Source organism: Schistocerca cancellata, chromosome 3, assembly GCF_023864275.1.
Source record: "Schistocerca cancellata isolate TAMUIC-IGC-003103 chromosome 3, iqSchCanc2.1, whole genome shotgun sequence".
Lineage (NCBI taxonomy): Eukaryota > Metazoa > Arthropoda > Insecta > Orthoptera > Acrididae > Schistocerca > Schistocerca cancellata.
The window spans coordinates 632,097,697-632,111,171 of record NC_064628.1 but is presented as its reverse complement, the minus strand read 5'-3'; the positions used below and the strand labels follow the sequence as shown (position 1 = coordinate 632,111,171).

Sequence of the window (13,475 nt, the reverse complement as noted above, 5' to 3'; positions counted from 1 at the left end):
TTGTCTTAAAACTAACAATTTTATCGCTTAGCGAACAGCTTGTCTTCTATTATGGGTATTCGAAATTAGTTTTGATCAACTTCAGTATTCTAAACGACCTTTTTCCGCTGCTGTTTGTGGTTGTTAGTGACGGATACGTTGTTAGAGACACTTCGATATTAAGAGAACAATCTTTGACTTTTTTATGGGTCTCATTTTAGTTGAAATAGCAAAGGATAAAATCGTCTGTTCCGCGTAATTGCACACTTCAAACAGCGAAAACTCGGTTGGCAAAAAGTCTTAGCCATTTTCTGATCGTGGTGATTTGCGTTTGACCTCTTGCCACTCTGAATTTGACGCCAGGGAGCGCGGAATTGAGGGCCGATTCATATCAGTTGTCCACTGAAAAATTCAGCCGAATAAGCCCATATAATATAGTCAATGCCTTTTACGATGATAAGAGTGCTCGCACAGGGAAATTTATTTAAATTACTGTGATGTGGTCACCCAGAATGTAGCCGAGATGGCTTGCGCGTAAATGCGTCCCTGCAGCCCAGCATTTCCAGCTATATAACAAGTTACATAACGCTGTCCGAAGGTCCCATCCATCCCACGCCAGGTAATGATGAGGTACGGGTGTATACTCGTATATTATCAGCAAGGTAGATTTCGTAACGAGATATTTCTGCATAACTTGACTGTCTCCTGCTAGTTAACATTCTGTAAATACAAGGGGCGTTCGGAAATGATGTATAATATTTCTTTCGCGTCCTTTTTTAATGAACATGAGTCAGTCCACATGGGATTTCTCAAATGCTCCATAACGATGTCATTACACCACTGCCACCTTCCTGAAAACTTCATTATTTCGTCAAGGAGCCATTGTTTAGGAAATACTGCACACTCACCTGTGGCCAGCTGCCCATCATTCATCGTTGTTGCCCTAGTCCTCATATCATGGTTATCGAATGATGCATAAGTAGATAGAATATGGTGATTATGGTGGGAGTGGCAGTAATGAGCGCCACTGATGTCAACTTCGCAGTTGTAGGTTTGCTTGTGTGAGGCAGCGCATCGTTCTGCAGAAGCCTTTTGATCTCACACTTCAGTCAAATATTTTTTGACTCCTTCCTTCAGGAAAAGCCATGTGATCGACCCTTTTGTATGATTGTCGCCTTCTATCTTGTCGATAGCTTTCTCTAATTAACAGTAAACAAGCACTGGCCTTTATTTCACTATACACTGTGTGCACGAGTGCCACCTGTCGTCTGTGTGGTGTACCAGAATTAGTTCATCGTCCTACGGGAGGACGTGGCAATAGTTTGAGCGGTATTTGTAAAACAACGCAGTTGTTGATCATTTCCGGATGACCCTCATAGTAATGATGCCGTGATGGTTCTCAGCTTTCCCATCAGATGTTGCAGGTATACTCCCTGTCGCCTTACGCATTAACTCTGAGCGATGGAAAGGCACTCGCAAGAGACAGGTCATCGCCAATGAAAAGCAGTTCAACTCTATATTTGTCTGCGCAGTCCAACACTACACTCTGTTCAGGTATATCCATGTCTAACAAACACACACAATTCACATTCACATCACCTTCATCCTTAGCTGAGATAACGAGCTCCACAAGGGACGAAATCAAAATAGTCTCTATACCCCGGCTCTGACAAAGACTCTTCGGAGGTTCCGTTGTTTAAAAGGTGAATGCTGGAACTGGTGAGTCACCTCCCAAATATTCCTAGCTGGGACTTTTCTCAGCCCCACTGCCACCTCGCCAGGTATTTGGCTGGACAGTCCGGATTCTTCATTGGGTCATTACTCGAACAGCCCGCTTTTGACACAGGCAGTTCATCTGTCACAATTCCGGTGTTTTCCATATTTCTGTTAACTCGATGTACAGTGTTAATGGTTCCATTGGCGTGTAGGTTTTTAGATCACAGCGAACAAATACAAGGGTAGTTTCCAGTCACTTAGCGACAGCAGTACGTATCAGCAATTGTGATTTGTGTGATGAGCTGTTTCCCCTTAAGGGCTACTGCTTTCTACAGCGAAGGTTGCACCCTCTGAGCGTACTGTACCCAGTCACCAGTTTCGTCATTTCGAATACAATTCACGGTAGCGATGTAGAAAAAACAACGACTGGACTTATTTCTTTCAATATTTCTCTTCTCTAAAGTACCAGGCGTTCTCATATGGCTAATTTACCATTACATTGCAATTCGTGTACGCGACGAAGGTCGTGTACTTTAGTTATTTAGGTTTCCCGTGTTTCATCAAAATCAAGTCCGATGTCAGAATGGTTCTGTAAATCAGACTACCACACATACCCTATAATATTGTTGTTGAACTAAGCTAGTGATGTCTCCAGATTTCAATGACATTGAGATAATAAAATTCGACGTACGAGGTGCATTCAAGTTCTAAGGCTTCCTATTATTTTTCTAATTAACTGCTCACCCGAAATCGATGAAACTGGCGTTACTTCAAAATCATTCTTAACCGAATCCAGGTACCTTCTCCTCGGTCTACCCCGACTCCTCCTACCCTCTACTGCTGAATCCATGAGTCTCTTGGGTAATCTTGCTTCTCCCATGCGTGTAACATGACCCCACCATCTAAGCCTGTTCGCCCTGACTGCTACAGCTATAGAGTTCATTCCCAGTTTTTCTTTGATTTCCTCATTGTTTGTATCATCTGCAAACAAACTAAATGTGTCATCTGGAAATGTTACTGCGGGGATAATTAATATACACGAGAACGTGTAAGGCGAGAAGACTAATCCTCGGGGAACACCACATGTAATTCTAATTCGTCAGTCCGCCGTTCGGTGAGAATAGCGTACGCCGTGTTCATTAGACGTGACGACTTCGGCCAAATGTGTGAGAGCGTGCCGGCCTGCCCGCAGGCTCGTCGCACACGCCGCCGTCGGTGATCGTGGCGAAGATCCGCGAGAAGCTACGCAGCTCGCACTCGGTGTGCGCGTCGCTGTCGCAGTCTGAGGAGGGCGGCAGCAGCGTGCCCGGCGCGCTGTCGCTGTCCGTGCCCGCCTCCGCCTCCGCCTGCGCGTCCGCCTACGACGGGGGGGCCTCCCGGCGGCGCTTCTCGCGCGCGGCGCGGCGCGTGCTGCGCGACCTGCCCCAGGACTCGCACCTGAGCGTGCTCACTCCGGACAACCGCCGCTTCCTCGACAACCAGGGCCGCAACAAGTCGCCCGACGTGCCGCGCAAGCGCATAGTCTTCGGCGAGCGCTCCTTCACTTTCGCCGGCGACGGCGACCTCGTGGAGGTGCAGCCGCCGCCGTCGCCGCCGCTGTCGCAGCAGTCTCCGCCGCAGCCGCCGCCGCTCGCAGACATGGCCGGCCGCCCCAGGCCCCGACCGCTACTCCACAAAGACTCCGTACGTATCGCCTGTCTGCAATTCGACAACACACCATTATCAGAGGTCTACGAACTGGAGCATACTAGATGGGAGCCACTTGAAAGGTCGGGAAAAAATTTGTTAATAATACGCCGTCTTCGGTCATAATATTTCACTCTCCCGGTGCAGCAGACACATTTCGGAAGCTACAACTAGATTAGATTAGTACTTGTTCCATAGATCATGAATACGACACTTCGTAATGATGTGGAACTTGTCAAATTAATAAAAGGTGTCTATACAAGATATTACATTAGACAAAATATTACATGACACTTAATAATTATTTTTTTAATTTTTGGAGGTTGGGAAATTACCCACTTACTATATCCAAAAATTCACATAATGAGTAGAAGGAGTTGCCATTAAGAAATCCTTTTATTTTCCTTTTAAATGCTATATGGCTATCTGTCAGACTTCTGATGCTATTACGTAAGTGACCAAAGACTTTTGTGGCAGCATAATTTACCCCCTTCTGAGCCAAAGTTAGATTTAACCTTGAGTAGTGAAGATCATCCTTTCTCCTAGTGTTGTAGCCATGTACACTTCTATTATTTTTGAATTCGGGTTGTTAATAACAAATTTCATAAGAGAATATATATATTGTGAGGCTACAGTGAAGATTTCTAGCTCTTTAAACAAGTGTCTGCAGGATGATCTTTGATGAGCTCCAGCAATTATTCTGATTACACGCTTTTGTGCAATGAACACTCTTTTACTCAATGATGAGTTACCCCAGAAAATCATGCCATACGAAAGCAGAGAATGAAAATAGGCGTGGTAAGCTAATTTACTCAGATGTTTATCGCCAAAATTTGCAATGACCCTAATAGCATAAGTAGCTGAAGTGTTTTTTTCCAGTTCAACCGCTCATCAATGCATACACCTAGATATTTTGAATATTCTACCTTAGCTACCGATTTCTGATCAAAGTCTATATTTATTAATGGGGTCATTCCATTTACTGTGTGGAACTGTATATACTGTGTTTAATGAGAGCCCATTTGCAGAGAACCACTTAATGATTTTCTGAAAAACATCGTTTACAATTTCACCAGTTAATTCTTGTCTGTCGGGTCTGGTAACTATACTTGTATCATCGGCAAAAAGTACCAGCTTTGCATCGTCATGAATGTAGAATGGCAAGTCATTAATATATATTAAGAACAGCAGAGGACCTAAGACCGAACCTTGCGGCACCCCATTCTTGATTGTTCCCCAGTTTGAGAAATCACCAGTTTTTTGCTTATTATGTGAACTGTTTATTTCAACTTTCTGCACTCTTCTGAAATTAGGAAGATAATAAATTCTTTCAAAAATAAAAGCTTAATTCCTAAGGACATTATTGATGTCTTTTGGCATTATATCGGCTTCAGTTCATCATCTAGCAGTAAATGAACTATTTCATCTCGGATGAAATAAATAAACTAGTATTAATGATTACCTTCGTTTGGCCACAAAGTGTTTCGCCTTCTGGATCGGTGAAAAAATTCAGCATTTGCCCTTACACTGCAAATAATGTAACATACTTATTATTTAACTTGTAAGTGCAAGTGCGGAAGTTTTTCACCGGTGCTGAAGATGCAAATTTTGTGTCAACAGGTATGTAATCATTAATTGTACTGTGTTTTTTCATTTCTCATGCGAGTTATTTTTTGCAGAAAACTACCGACTATTCCTTTACTGCTAGGTGATAGAAATGGGTTAAACTTCGAGAAACATCAGAATAATCTTGGAGACTCTGGCTATAGCTCCAAAACTTGTACTACTAAAGCTGGACGACAAAATGTTGTGATGTAAGATGGCATATTATTAACTGAAATATTCCTAACCTATGTCATGAATAGCTCCTGACAAAATGCCTCTTAATAACATTAGCCTGTGAACAGATTTAGGTGATTACACTTCCATTTTCGAAAAAGAAAAGAAAAGAAAAGAAAAGAGTCAGTGGTCTGACTGAGGCTCCAGTTCAAACAGGTCAAATCGTTTGAACACTTGAAAATTAATTTACTTCCATCCGTTCTTAAATGTAATAATTTCAGAGAAGCCAAAGAATTAGTGATATCGATCCACATCAAGAAAGCCACTGAGGCAAGGACGAAATTCATAAGGCGTACATTCAAACATTGTACTGAAGTTCTGTGTATGGCTATTATTCACAAATCTTGCAATATTTTTCATTATTTGACACGGCAAGAAAGCTGTAACAAAAAATTTATACATTATTTTAAGTAAAGCAGTCAGCATAGGTACCTGCAAGTGATGAAAATATTTCTCACAAAATATATTATCCTTTTTTTTAAGAGAATGTGGAGATCAAAAGAGGAAAGAGGTTTCACATTTTTTGCACGAGTCTCTCTCTCTCTCTCTCTCTCTCTCTCTCTCTGGCTTCCTTGTTTCCTCCCTGCCTGTTGTGGTTAGCTTTCAGTGTGTCAGTTTTATGTACAGGAACAGAAAAGCACATAAATATTTTCCACCCAGTACACTGAATGAAATTCATTTTCCTGTGCCCACATTATTTCCTCACTATGTGGAATGGAAATCATGCTTGGCTTAAATTTATGAAGGGCAATCAAAAGGTTTCTGTTTGAGGTTGTTGCTGCACTGTATATGCAACGTAGCACGACTGTAACAACGGTGTATAAGCACTGACATAAAGGCAAGGAATTGGGGTGGCATTTGTGTCTCTCTGATGTGTTTGTGGTAAATGCAAAAATGTGAACTATGGTGACATTATTACCAAATGAATCCAAACAGGACCAATGTGCTGTTACTCTTTTCTTGGCCATCAAAAGAGACGTCTGGTAGACATCCGTCGGAGAATAAGAGTGTATATGAGGCACCGTGTCTGTTGAGAACCACTTTTGTCGAATTATCTGCCACATTCCAAGCTGGTCACAATTTGATACAAAATGCCGGTCACTCTGGAGTGCCAGCCTCAACTGGAAGACTCAAGTGGGACACACTTGTGGCACCCTCCCCATAGTCCTGATCTTCCCCATACAAATATCATGCCTTGTGGCCCCTTAAATAGGTCCTTGACTTCTCCACACAGCAGAAATTGGTGCTTTATCAGCCGGGTATCTTCAACCTGCTAAGTCAGTGGGATGGTTGCCTCAGTGCTCATGGCAATTTTGCCCGATTGGCACACCAATTCTTCACTGCACAGTCTTCTAATGGAAACTTTTTGATTGCTTCTTATAACATGTGTACAATAACATGTTAATATAGAGGTTGGCAACTGATTACATATAAGGCAGTGCATCTTCATGTGGAAAATATTGACATCTGACTCATTTCGACACACAAAGACAAAGGCGAGTGCGTGCGCGCGCGCGCACACACACACACACACACACACACACACACACACACACACACACACACACACACACACACACTAAATTTTCAATTTCTTAGAAACTATTCTGATGTATGCCTGATATGTATAAGTGAAAATTTCTCATGTGTCGTGTTCTGATGATTTCACTTGAACAGAAATGGATCTTGTATTATGATCTTTGACTATAATTGTTCATGGAAACTAAGTTTTACTGACCTAAACCCTTTCACAGAACTACTTTGGAGTGGGCCCCAAATGGTATCCCCAAAACTCATTGAAATTGCTGGGCTGCAGAGTATGGCTTCTCCTTGTAAGTTCTATGTTTGGAGGGGGGGGGGGGGGGGGGGAGGAAGATGGTATACAGTACAACACTCTTCCATGCCCATCCAACATTTTCTTTTCGTTTTTTTACAATCCTGTGTCTGTATTGTTCTGTACAGCACAGTTGTAACGGTGATTTATAAGTACGTGTTTACCACAGACACATAAAAAAAAGGGGGGGGGCAGTTTTTACTAACATCAGTGTCTGGAATTTCCTGACAGAGATTCTGCTGGTCATTAAACTATTAGATTCTTATTTGGTAGTGACAATGCTGTATATTTGTGGAAATACCTCTGCTGAATGACATTTTTAAGTTACTATATATTTGTCATAAAATGCCAACTCCCTGTGATTATATTTCTGAGACCTGATTGGTAGGTAGTCAGAGAGCACACAGGATAAGGTTAAGGTTGTGGATGGGATTGTAAACAGTTCCTGTGAGTTGCATAATCAAGCACACAACTTTATTTTTCTAAGTACCTCTTATTTACATGTTGGCTTAAAAGATCACAATTAAACAATACGGCTGAAGGCCTAGTTAAGGAAACCTTGAGATGCTTTCTGAGCTGAAGGCCCAAAACCACACAGTAAACACAAGAACAGCTGAAGACCTGGCTTAGAAATCTAAAAAAATTAAAAATAGACGCTAAATTTAAAAAAAAAAGCAATGAAAACAATTAACAGCTGAAGGCCTACACTAAACATCTGAAGGACAGCTGTAATTAAGGCACATTAATAAACAATTTTTCTAATCAAGAAAATTTTGTTTTAAACTTACAACAGAACGGCTGAAGCCTGATTAACTTATTGCATGGCTGAAGGTCACAAACAAATTTGAAACAACGGCTGAAGGCCTGAACAACAAGTCAGATAAATAATTTAGAATAAACCCCTTGCTCCTTATAAAAAAAATTCCTTTAGAGAATACACATGGCTGAAGGCCTTATTAAGGGTTCACACAAATCCTCAGCTGAAGGCCACACACAACACACGGAACAACTAACGGCTTAGGGCGTGGATTACAATTTCAGATACAACAATTTCTAAGAATACAAATTTCTTTTCTAAAACAATCAATGCTCAAAATTTTAATTTAACGCAGCTGAAGGTCTTTATGTAAAATATAAAAAAAACTGAAGTAATACATGACCAAAGGTATTGCACAATATTTCAAATAAAATGAAAATCACAATTTAAAACAAACAGAACAAGTGGTACCCAGAAGTGTTCCAAGGGTCGGCCTGGGAAGATAGTTCAAACATAAGGTGAGGTGAGACAGGCAGCCAAGAGTTGAAGTTAAGTAATCGGATGGCAACCCAAACTAGGGACGGCCCAAGGACCCACCAACAATTTAACCAATACCCTTCCATCCGACCAACGGCACAACGATGGAGAATTTCGGCCGAGGACGAGGAGACGAACAGCACTACACCTCCAGAAATTGGTGTCTAAAAACAGCCAGGGAAACGATAACCACTCTAAGCAAATATGAACCAAACAACTTAAAAGGCTGTCGAACTACATGCTGTGCTGGACAGCAACAACACGATGAGGAAAAGGCACACTGCCTACAAACTACGCTAATGACCAGGGCAGGTAACTGGAGCATTAACAGCCACAGGACAGAAAACACCGCTGGTGCACTTCACTGATAAGTAACAGTCAATTTAATTATTAAATCACAAAATAGGAAGACAGCTGCAAGATTTCACCAACTCCAACACATCATATGATGCTGCTAGCCCAAATGGCCAAGGGGCAACAACCCACAAATGAATGAAGAGATGTGACAATAGTTGAGGTTTCATAACAGATTAACTGATCACTCAACTTCAGTGTCTACGTTCGGTGGGCAACGAACTTGTTGCTCTCGCAGCTAGCACCTCACGATCCATTAGCACGTGTACACCGCCAGCGGGCGCGGCCTGGCCCCGCACTGCGGAGACTTCCTTGCTGCTCCATCCCAACTGGCTCTCTGCATCCAACATGCAGACAGCGTTACGATAATTGGTCAGTCAAAACCACAAGCTACACACAGAAACGCTTCCACAAACAACTTGAACAATACTGAAACCAGTCTCTGGGCAATAACCAGGACGAATCACAAGTCCACACGCGCAGAGAACCCAGAAGCAATCGGCGATCACACACACATTGTCCGATGAGACAACCGACCAAACGAACGACCAACCGAGGTCATTCCCACTCAAGGCATGTGTATCGGCAATGGTTGGGTGAGCCATGGCTGTCCGGACCTCATTGCTGCTCCATCCCGACTGCCTTCAGATGCATGATGACCCGGAGACACTGGCTTGGACCCAACCATGCAGAGGGAACACTTGCCCATTGGCCATCTGACATCTCTGCACAAGGAAGGAACCGACCCAAGTCCCACAAGATGATCAATTAAAGGGGCCCAGAAGCAATCAGAAAACCAAATACACATCACCTGGTGAGACGACCGACCAAACGACCAACCAACAGTCATCACCACTCCAGTCTCCTTCCGTCGGACAGTGCATGTGTACATCCCCAATGGTTGGGTGAGTAAAGGCTGACCAGGTCTCATTGGAGCTCCATCCCGACTGAACGTGCCACACACCACGACCTGGATATGCTAGTGGTCGTTCCAAAGATAGTACAACAGTGCTCTTATCAATAGTGCTGCTGCTGCCACTCATGGGCAGGCAGGCAGGCAGGCCAGCAACTTAGTGATGCCAGTAAATCGAATAAGAAACGGGATGGCAGTACCACAAAGACAAGATGTCAAGCAATAAATGGCACGAACACTAGCTGCACACGACTCAATTTTTAATAGTTTCGCTGCTATTTCTTCTTTTCCTGATGATTACTAGTACTACTACTACTACTACTACTACTACTACTACTACTACTATGTTGTTGTTTGGAAGTATTTGTTGTTGTTGTTGTTGTTGTTGTTGTTGTTTTAGTTGCTGCTGCTTCTGTTGCTGCTGTTGTTGCCTTCAGTCCTATGACTTGTTCAATGCAGCTCTCCACAATAATCTATCCTGCACAGGTGTCCCCATCTCTGAGTAATTAATGCAACCTATAACTATTTGAACCTACTTACCATATTTATTCCGTTTGCCTACCTCTACAATTTTTACCTCCCACACTTCCTCCAATACCACATTGACAGTCCCTTCGTGCCTCAGAATGTGTCCTATGAACTGATCCCATCTTTTAGTTCAATTGTGCTATAACTCTCCTTTCTCCCCAGTTCAGTTCTGTGCTTCCTGTTTTGTGAAGCCCATTGGGATTGCAGGAACTACTTAGAGATGGGCAATTTGTTTAATTTCCGTTCTGTGGGGTTGCTTTCTCTCTTCAGACAATGGTGTTTCAGTCTTTTTCTTAAGTTTTTTTTTCCTCTTGGTCAACTTGCCATTTGTGAAATTTAGACTGGAAGAATTCACAATTTTTGACATCTTATGGCAAACCTATGTTTCTAGCATTTGTAGACTTAGAGAAAGCGTTTGACAATGTTGATTGGAATACTCTCTTTCAAAATCTGAAGGTGGCAGGGGTGAAATACAGGGAACGAAAAGCTATTTACAATTTGTACAGAAAGCAGATGGCAGTTCTAAGAGTCGAGGGACATGAAAGGGAAGCAGTGGTTGGGAAGGGAGTGAAGCAGGTTCGTAGCCTTTCCCCTATGTTATTCAATCTGTATATTGAACAAGCAATAAGGGAAACAAAAGAAAAGTTCAGAGTAGGTATTAAAATCCATGGAGAAGAAATAAAAACTTTGAGGTTCGCCAATGACATTGTAATTCTGTCAGAGACAGCAAAGGACTTGGAAGAGCAGTTGAATGGAGCGGACAGTGTCTTGAAAGGAGGGTATAAGATGAACATCAACAAAAGCAAAACGAGGATAATGGAATGTAGTCGAATCAAGTCGGGTGATACTGAGGGAATTAGATTAGGAAATGAGACACTTAAAGTAGTAAAGGAGTTTTGCTATTTGGGGAGCAAAGTAACTGATGATGGTCGAAGTAGAGAGGATATAAAATGTAGACTGGCAATGGCAAGGAAAGCGTTTCTGAAGAAGAAAAATTTATTAACATCGAGTATAGATTTAAATGTCAGGAAGTTGTTTCTGAAAGCATTTGTACAGAGTGTAGCCATGTATGGAAGTGAAACATGGACGATAAATAGTTTAGACAAGAAGAGAATAGAAGCTTTCGGAATGTGGTGCTACAGAAGAATGCTGAAGATTAGATGGGTAGATCACATAACTAATGAGGAGGTATTGAATAGAATTGGGGAGAAGAGGAACTTGTGGCACAACTTGACTAGAAGAAGGGATCAGTTGGTAGGACATGTTCTGAGACATCGAGGGATCACCAATTTAATATTGGAGGGCAGCGTGGAGGGTAAAAATTGTAGAGGGAGACCAAGAGATGAATACACTAAGCAGATTCAGAAGGATGTAGGCTGCAGTAGGTACTGGGAGATGAAGAAGCTTGCACAGGATAGAGTAACATCGAGAGCTGTATCAAATCAGTCTCAGGACTGAAGACCACAACAACAACAACAACGACATTTTATGATGGAATTCCTGCCAGTTTCAAATTAGTTTTGATATCACCAGTCTATTTCATTGCGTCTGTTTTTGCTTTACTCTTGTTGTCAAAGAATTTGGCTATTTATTTTGTAAGGCAATGTGGGTTCATTCTGTTGATGTGTCCATAGAATCGGCCTACATTTTCTAATGTAACTATGGATATTTGTTTACTATTTGATATTTTGCTTGCCTCTGAGGCAGTATTGTACCTCTAAAAGGTGTGGGGCTAGAAGTTTTCTTAATATTTTGCATTCATATGTATCACTGTTTTCAATGTCTGTTTTCCTGTTCATAATTAGTGTTTCTGATCCATAGAGGCATTCTGGTTTAATTATTGTTAAGTCTTAGTTTTGTGTGCTTGGAGATACATTTGTTGTATTGAGTAACTTGATATGCCGTTTTCGATAGTGGCATCTAATTTTGTTTACTTTTGTTTAGATTCCATTTTTCTGAATGGCTTCATGAGACATTTTAATTGTGGTACTTTAATTTTGCTATATTTAGCCTCCATGAATCTTGGTGCTTGTTCTGCTGCAGGTCACATAATCTGTCTTTTAATAAGAGATCTGGAGACACTCCTGCAGTTTGATTCAAGACGTGAATCTTATTTTGGGCTGATGGAATGTTATGAATTAAAAACGCTAAATCATTGCAAGTGCTACACAATCTGTATATAACTTTTCTCTGCCTAAAGTGATTGATTAGTTGGTCAGTTTTCAGGGTTGATTTCTGTTTGCACCACTGTTGTATCACTTTCTCTAGGATGTGAAACGTTAGGGAGACAGCCCATCTTCTTGTCTCACCCCCACTTGGATTTTGAAAGGATCTGAGATTTCCCCCATAAATTTAACCTTTGAACTTTGTGTCTGTTTTGTGACTGCATGTGTTTTCAGCTCTGGATCTTGTATTTTAATATTTGCAAGAGTGAACTATGGTCAACTGAGTGATAGGCTTTTTTGAAATCATCAAAGTTGCAGACTAAATTTTTGCTAGAAATTCTTTGAGGTGTTAGGAATAACTTTAGGTTCAAGACTTGCTCTGGAAACTTGAAAAACATATAGTCTGCTCAGAGTTCCACTCAGAGTATAGTGGCATAGTGCACAGATAAGCCAAAACATTATGATGACTGATCACCACAACACTGGATGCCACCAGGTGGCATTGTGGGCATGTGATGCAATAACAAAAGTATGTAAGTGGAGCAGACATGGACGGGGGATCACCCCAGCAAAGATATGGCCTGCAAACGGGGAAATCATTGAGATAAGGGACTTTGATTTACACAGAGCATGTGAACGAGTATCTCAAAAATAGTGAAGTGGGTCGAATGTTCACGTGCTACTGTCATGAGCATCTTTGGGAAGAGGTAGAAGTACAGTGAAACTACCACTAGGTGCTAAATGGTTGAACATCCACGAATCTTCACAGAAGGTAGAGTTTATTAGTAATTTGTCTGCTCTATGCAGTAGGATAGATGGTGATCTGTGGCATCTCTGCCGAAAGAGCACAATGCTGGTGCATGCACAAGTGTTTCAGAATACACCGTTCATCGTTGAACGTGGAGCTCCACAGCAGACCATCCTTATGGGTTCACATGTCGACCCAGTGATATCATAAATTATTAATGCAGTGGGCACAGGTCCATCAGGATTCGACCGTCCATCAATGGAAACATGTTGACTCTTTGGATAAATCACATTTTTCTTACTCTAGGTCAGTGGTTGTCTCCACAAATGCCATCACTGAGGTGAACAGCGGCTCAAATGTGCAGCACACCACGGAACAACTGCATCTCTTCATGCTTGATGTCTTCCCCATTGTCTATG

General features: G+C 41.9%; 1 protein-coding gene across 1 annotated transcript in view; it reads left to right on the top strand.

Moving 5' to 3' along the window:
- LOC126176474 (uncharacterized) overlaps positions 1-13,475 on the top strand; it is a 255,480-nt gene that overhangs the window by 174,522 nt on the left and 67,483 nt on the right. Inside the window, exon 7 of the mRNA XM_049923629.1 lies at positions 2,888-3,378. Coding sequence (XP_049779586.1) covers positions 2,888-3,378 — 491 coding nt within the window. The remainder of the gene's footprint in view (positions 1-2,887; positions 3,379-13,475) is intronic.